Source organism: Candoia aspera, chromosome 5 (genome assembly GCF_035149785.1).
Source record: "Candoia aspera isolate rCanAsp1 chromosome 5, rCanAsp1.hap2, whole genome shotgun sequence".
NCBI classification, from domain to species: domain Eukaryota; kingdom Metazoa; phylum Chordata; class Lepidosauria; order Squamata; family Boidae; genus Candoia; species Candoia aspera.
In genome coordinates this window covers 62,251,795-62,258,974 of record NC_086157.1, presented here as the reverse complement: position 1 = coordinate 62,258,974, position 7,180 = coordinate 62,251,795, and the positions used below count along the sequence as shown (strand labels likewise).

The 7,180-nt window shown below is 36.6% G+C and overlaps 1 protein-coding gene across 1 annotated transcript; it reads left to right on the top strand.

The window, feature by feature from the left end:
• The first annotated feature begins 2,631 nt into the window (after positions 1 to 2,631).
• KCNE2 (potassium voltage-gated channel subfamily E regulatory subunit 2) lies at positions 2,632 to 7,180 on the top strand. The gene is made up of 2 exons (XM_063304417.1): positions 2,632 to 2,753; positions 6,147 to 7,180. Exon 2 carries the CDS (start codon positions 6,163 to 6,165, stop codon positions 6,529 to 6,531), a length of 369 nt encoding a protein of 122 aa, XP_063160487.1. The 5' UTR covers positions 2,632 to 2,753; positions 6,147 to 6,162; the 3' UTR covers positions 6,532 to 7,180.

Here is a 7,180-nt window from a genome sequence, read left to right as displayed (position 1 = left end):
TTGTTGTTGTTTGTTTGTTTGGACCAGTCCTTCAACAGATTAATGCATCTTAAATCAAACTTTCACTGCAAATGATACATTTTCATCTCTATATAATTATGCAAATGATGTAAACTGACAAAAATGATTTAACTTTGGATTTAATGGGCATTTAGACTGAACAGACTTCACTCCCCCTGAAGAACCCATTAAATAAAGGCTGATGACCATCAGCTACTAAAGGACCTCTGGAACACCTCTGTCATTACTCTTTTCAAAAGGTTTGCATGGAGTGCAATTGGGCAGGGCAATACGATGTCTAAAGAAAGGCTTAAAAATGTACCTTTGATACTTTCATCTTAGAATATAAACCCACTAATTAAAGTGTGCAAGATATCTCAAGTGAAAATGGTGGCTCTCAAGTGAGAGGGTCCTAGAGTGAGAATATACAAAATACTGCCAAGCTCTGAATTCTTGTAAGCAAATGTTACTGAAATCAAAAGGATGTCTGCAGTTGATTTTAAAAAGTGTCATTAAAACACTGCTGTACCTTTTCATGTAGCAACTGAATTAGAATGGACAGCTTCAGTTTATTGTTTTTTTTTCCTCACTTGCAAACCTCTTCTGACCTCAAGATTTCCTCTCAGAAGTAGCCTGGAGAATATGCACCATCCTTCTTATAATAATATGTGTTATTTTTCCTTAATTCGATTAAATAAAATAAAGTTTTTCTCCCAATCCTGATTATCTGTTGGAATAGGGTCTCTAGCATTTAAAGAGCCAAGGACAGCCTCAGATCTGCAAGCGGCTGGGTACTCCTCTCTTTAACTCTCAGACCAGAAGATGTCCAGATGTCCATACTTTTCAAACCACTTGCTCTGCAGTATTTGCAAGGCTGCTGCTCTTCTTCTCTGAATTAGAATCCAGAAAATCATGATCGTGAACACTAACATATTCCATCTAAATTCAAGTGTTAAAGTAAGTTAAATAGGAGTCAAAGAAGAAAGATTAAAGATTAAAATGGAAGTCAAATATAACACAGATTTTACAAGAGAAATGTAGCACAAGCCAAGTTCTTCCTTGTTTTTACACTGAAGCAATGAAATCCCAATTCACATGCCCAGGAAAGAAATTATGCAAATCAGCGCAGGAGAGAGACTTTGCTTAATTAACATTAAGCTTTCTTCAGTTTGAGCTTTTTCAAGTAGTACCTGTCAGAAGAGCAGCAAACAGAAAAATTATGGGGAATAGGCATATGCAATTAGGAAAAAGTAACCTGAAATTATGGGAAACAGGCTAATGCAGAAACCGGTTTATAGTACTGTATATTTTAAATCTGCTCAATTCAATATGTGGATTATAAATGAATTAGAAAGAACAAAGCATTTAAAGAGCATAATAAATTAATAAATTGAAAACATGCAAATAAGAAAAATAAAGACATGGTAAGCAGAGCATGTGGGCCCATTTCCTTTTGCCAGCACACACAGGTCTGCCAGCGAGTCCTTTAACTATAGGCATCTTTTCTTTGCTCAGCTGGAATTGAGCTAAACTCAGCAGATCGTGATGGAGAGTAGCAAGATCTCCATCCAAACCTCTGGAGCCTTTTACTAAGACTGGGCAATCACCCTTCTATATTCACTTAATCTTTAATCTTATGAGAGGTCCAGATGTTTGCAGTCCTCCTGTCCTTTCCCACTTCAACTTCTGTAATTGTCTTGCAGAGAAAATCTATTAAAAGAGAAAAGGCAAAAAGCCTTTGAACTGAGAACCCCTGAAAAACCCCATTTTGCCTTACCCACCGTACTGGGTGAAGCCCACTTGAAAAAGTAAGAAGTAAATTAATGCCAGGAAGTTGAAACCACAAAAGAGTTTCTCAACCTATTTTTCAAATGATCTGAAGATTTCTGGCTGCCTTGAAACAAATTAGAATTTGGTGGGCATGTCCTGTGTGAAAGAAGTAAAATGTTCAAATGTCCAGAAAATTTCACATTTTTAAAAGCATGTAACATGTTCAGTAATTCTGCTTGATGAGGTTATGGGAGTTCACCTATTTATCTAAGAACAGTGGGCTGGGGAAACAGAGTTTCAGACAGTTTAATGTAAAAAAATACTTCCTTTAAGGAAAACATTACGGTGCTGGGCTAGAAACCAGCAGACTGAGAGTTCTAGTTCCACCTTAGGCGTGAAAGCCGGCTGGGTGACCTTGGGCCAGTCACTCTCTCTCAGCCCAACTCACCTCACAGGGTTGTTGTTGTGGGGAAAATAGGAGAGGAAGGAGTATTAGGTATGTTCCCCGCCTTCAGTTATTTACAAAAGAATAATAAGGGCAGGATAGAAAATAAATAAATAAATGTAACACCCTTTTCTGTTTTATTTTTAGTTATTCCCCTCCCACTGAAAGTTACAATTTCAATTTTAAGCCATGTTATTATGACTTGAATAGAGATAATGGTGTACTACAGAACAGCTGTAAAAACATGACTGTAACTTTAAATTTTTATATTCCAATAATTTATAGGCCCCAAAGTATTTTATGTACCTTGCCAAGCATCAAGGTTACTTGTTGGGTGTAAGGCAATATTTAACTTTCCAGTGAGATTAAATGTACAAATACATTTACTTTAAAGACAGATTACAATGAAGCAGTTATTCAGTAGAACAAGATGGATTCCTCTGGCTGATGGTTTCCCTGTTCTCCTCAAGAATATCACAACAGTGTTAATACATGTTCTTTGTTACTGAGAATTTCTTTATACAGAAATCCAGAAGAGGTAAGTCTCTGCTAACAATAATTTTCCTTAAATGATTTGTTAACTTTAATTTGAAATTAAGCAGGAAAAATAGTATATGAATCGGAACAGATGAGAAAATGAGCAAAGTTTTGAGACGAGAAGCCAGAATGTGTAAAATACTTAAGCAAAGACCTTAATAAGTTACACTCTAATTCATTCATACTTAAATCAACATCATTCATATATTTCAATTGGGAATTTATTCATTGCGACCTTCAGCCCCACTGATTTCTATTTGAGTGTGACTACATGCCACTCTAACCCAATACATGAAATCTGTTATTGGCATACAGCTATTCAATAGCAAAGATATAATAAGTTCCAACAACTGAAATATAAATGGCAAAGTGAAATGAAGGCTGGGGGAGGGGACAAGGGAATCAGAAAGAGCTTTTAAGGCTTTTAAATTACAGTTAGATGATGACATTTTCAAACGCAAAATGTAGGTCATACAAACATCGGTAGGTTCCTTCTTTGCTTTTTAACTGTTCAGATAGAATAACTTATCTATTGCAAGGATTAAGTGACATTCTATAACCCATACAACATTGCCTGCCAGAATATGCCATATACCATATAGACAACCAGAATGAATTCTTTTATTACACTTTCCATTCTCAGAGAATGGTTCTGAATGGATGTATCTGATACAAAAACCATTCCAAAAGGTAGCAATGGCTAAAGCAATTATCCTTCATTACACTTACAGTATAGCTGGTACAGACAGGATCCATAAAGTAGTACAGAGATCAGAAAAACTCCCTGTGTTCACAAATAGTGTACTTTATTCACCTGTATGCTTATGATGTATAGAAACTGAAATCCTTTCCAGATAGGATGAGTGAGAAACGTGGAAAGGAAATCCGACAAACACTAACCATAAGTACTTTAAGAATATACTAATATACTTTTGCCTAATGAATATGGCAAATCAGGTAACCTTACCAGCTATTATAAATTGTGACTAAGGCTATAAGATTGAGTTCACACATTGCATTAAACTATACTGCAATTTAATTCTGACAACATCTTAAACCCAGCCATTGTGGTTTGTAAATAATTGTTTATGGCTAAATATTATGGGTGAATCAGACAGTTATTGTTTGTTCAAATGAGTTAAATGTATGAATACGATCTGTGGTACACTTAAGGCCTTCCAATGACTAAATGAAGATATGAATCAGACAATAGTTCACAGCCTTTGTTTTACCTTGCTGTACCAATTAAATATGTTTAATCTATCTGCAATACATCAGCAGAAAACTTTTCATCCAGGTAACATCTTTATACATGTGATCTATCTACCAATCCATTCATCATTTTATAATCTTATTTTGTAGTTCAGATGATCCCAACTTTTCTAAATCAGTAGATTTTAAATTTTAGGAATTTTAGGAAACATATGAACACACTCACAAAATGGCTGCTGTGTGTCATGTCAGAAAAGGCCTGTTTGTCAGAAAGCCAACTGGGAAGGTTGATCCTCAGTATCCCCTCTGGACAATAAGAGTGCTATTTCCCCCCCTCCCTTCCTTTTGTCAAATTGCCTCATTTTTAAATAAAGCACTGTGCTATAGGGACGCGGTGGCGCTGCGGGTTAAACCGCTGAGCTGTCGATCGGAAGGTCGGCGGTTCGAAACCGCGCGGCGGGGTGAGCGCCCGTTGCTCGTCCCAGCTCCTGCACACCAAGCAGTTCGAAAACATGCAAATGTGAGTAGATTAATTGGTACCGCTTCGGCGGGAAGGTAACGGCGTTCCGTGAGTCGTGCTGGCCACATGACCCGGAAGTGTCTATGACAACGCCGGCTCCAAGGCTTTGAAACGGAGATGAGCACCGCCCCCTAGAGTCGGACACGACTGGACTTTACGTCAAGGGAAACCTTTACCTTTACCTACTGTGCTATAGCCACCAATAATTTTAATTTTCTAAGACTGCCTCCAAGGTCCATGTGGGTTATAGCTGTATCCTTGGAATGCAAGATATTGTGGAAGATTGACTGATTTCCACAATACCAGTTTTTTGTTTATTCATCTGAACTTGAAAATCTAAAATATATTTTAAAACACAGGTGGGGCAGGAAGCTTACCAGCATCAATTGGAGTGTTTGCTGGAACTTTGATACTGCACTGGGGACTTCTGTTGTAGATTGTTCTTTTTTGTGTTAACATTTAACATTCTGATACCTGAATCTACCATGAATCAAATCACTTACATCCTATTTCATTCTTATCCTTTATGTCTCAAGTTTATCCAAATAGTTGTACTAGTACACATTTTTTGTTTAGACTTTCTCATTACATGTGCTCACTGAGACATGCGTTGGTTTTAAAGTTCTAACAATAAGAACTTTAAAGAGCTTGTTTTTTAAACAAGCTTGAAGTCATTTTTCTCCTGACATGTAACATACGTTGATATTTTTGTGACCCAAAGTGCTCTTGTGACCGTTTTAGGTCCCCAGTCAGATATTCTAGCTGTGTGCCACTTCTTGGTGTCCAGCAATGGGCTGGGGAAGTTGGTCATCAATATATAATTTTACTCAAATAGAACTATAAGTTAAAAATCTATTGGTATAATTCAGTTACAGGGTAGATAGCAATTAGGTTTTATGAAGAAAAAAAATTCTTGGTAATACTTGACACAAAGATTAGTTATTCTTACACAGTAGCACACATTAAAGATTATAGCAGTAACTCTGCTGGTTTTTCATTGTTAAAAAAAAAACCTCTGACATTCTTCTTTACGCAGGAAAAATATATTGTTATATCCTTGAAAGAGAAAGCCCTCTGTTAATTTCAAAATTTTAAAAATGTTTTAAAGATGTTAAGCTGCATTTGGTTAAAACGTTTACAAAAATGTTAAAGTTGGGAGTATAATGAAGTTTTGCACATATGATGAATTAACATCAAGGCCATCCTAACCCCTCTCTGAACAAAATGGGCTTAGGAACAAATACAGGCTTCCAGTTTTACAATCAAAATTTGCAAAGCCAGGTATTCTCTGCTTATTTTCCAGTCATAAGCTGCACTGAGTCAAGGCTGGTCTACTGCAACTCTCCTAAATGGTCTGTTCCTGGGTAGTCAAAATTAAGTAACTTCTAATGATGGTTGATTCATGATACTCTGAATTTAAAATGCAAATGTTTCAAGCTTGTCCATTATTTCTGTTCATATAAATGTAGCTGCATATGCAAGCTTTTTCCACGTTTTCCAGCTTTGCTCAGTAGGATGTGCTGGGACTATAATTCTAAAAATTTCCAATAAGCACAGACACAGATGCGTTATAGACAAATGTAATATATTCCTCTCTGAAGATAATTGTGAATTCTTGGTTCTACCATACATAGATGACTGACACCTATCTTTGTTTTTAAGGTCAGTTAACTGAAATATGGCTGCTTTTCAAAACTTCACCCATTCTCTGGAAGAGACTTTCAAGAAAATTTTCATTGATTATATGAACAACTGGCATAGAAACACCACAATGAAAGAAAATGCCTTGAAAGAAAGAGTTGATGCTGAAAACTTAGATTATGTCATTTTGTATCTTATGGTAATGATTGGCATCTTCTCTTTCATTATTGTGGCAATCTTAGTAAGCACAGTGAAATCAAAGAGACAAGAGCATTCCAATGACCCTTATCATCAATACATTGTGGACGATTGGGGTGAAAAGCTAAAAAGCCAGATTCTGTTCCAAGATGATCTTAAATCTATTGTCCATGAAAATTTTGGAGCAAAAGGCAAAGCTAGCCCATAATCACTAAAAACTGAATTAAGAAGTATTGAGGAACTGGAATGAGGGGTTAGGTGGTTATTCCATAATGTAGTGGCTTCCAGATATGCTAGAACTTGTATTCTGTGTATAACTATAGGATATCAGATTAAGTTAAATATTAAGATTCAATATCAACAGGCAGACAATAACTTTGTTAGTACTAACCAACTATGCACACAGTCAGAACAAAGCTTTCTAGATATCTTCATCAGCTCAAGAAATTACAAAGCGGGTTAAATCAGGGAAGCTAGTTTATATTCTGAAATTCCAGGCAGTTCCTCTTTTAAGAATGTTTACAAGGTTGAGTGATTAAATGAATATCCGTGGGAGGAAATTATAAAAACATATAAAAATACATCAATTGCTTTATTAAAGAAAATGAGTGATGCCACCCAGACACTACAATATTCTTTTCAGAGAAACATTCCACCACCACCACCCCGTTTTTTTTTGCTTCAACTAACCCGCCACTAGAAGAAGCCAGAGGACCAAAACTCTATCACCACCAACTCTTTCCTGCTTCATCAAGCTGTGACTGGGCCCATCCTCCTCAGCGAAACCCCTGGAATCTCCCAGCCCAGGAACAGGAAAGAAAGCTGCAATAAGCATCTCTACCTGCTTAAGGAGCCTG

What these genes read in the sequence shown, in the direction of transcription:
- KCNE2 (XM_063304417.1), top strand. Translation starts at nt 6,163, where the DNA reads ATGGCTGCTTTTCAAAACTTCACCCATTCTCTGGAAGAGACTTTCAAG.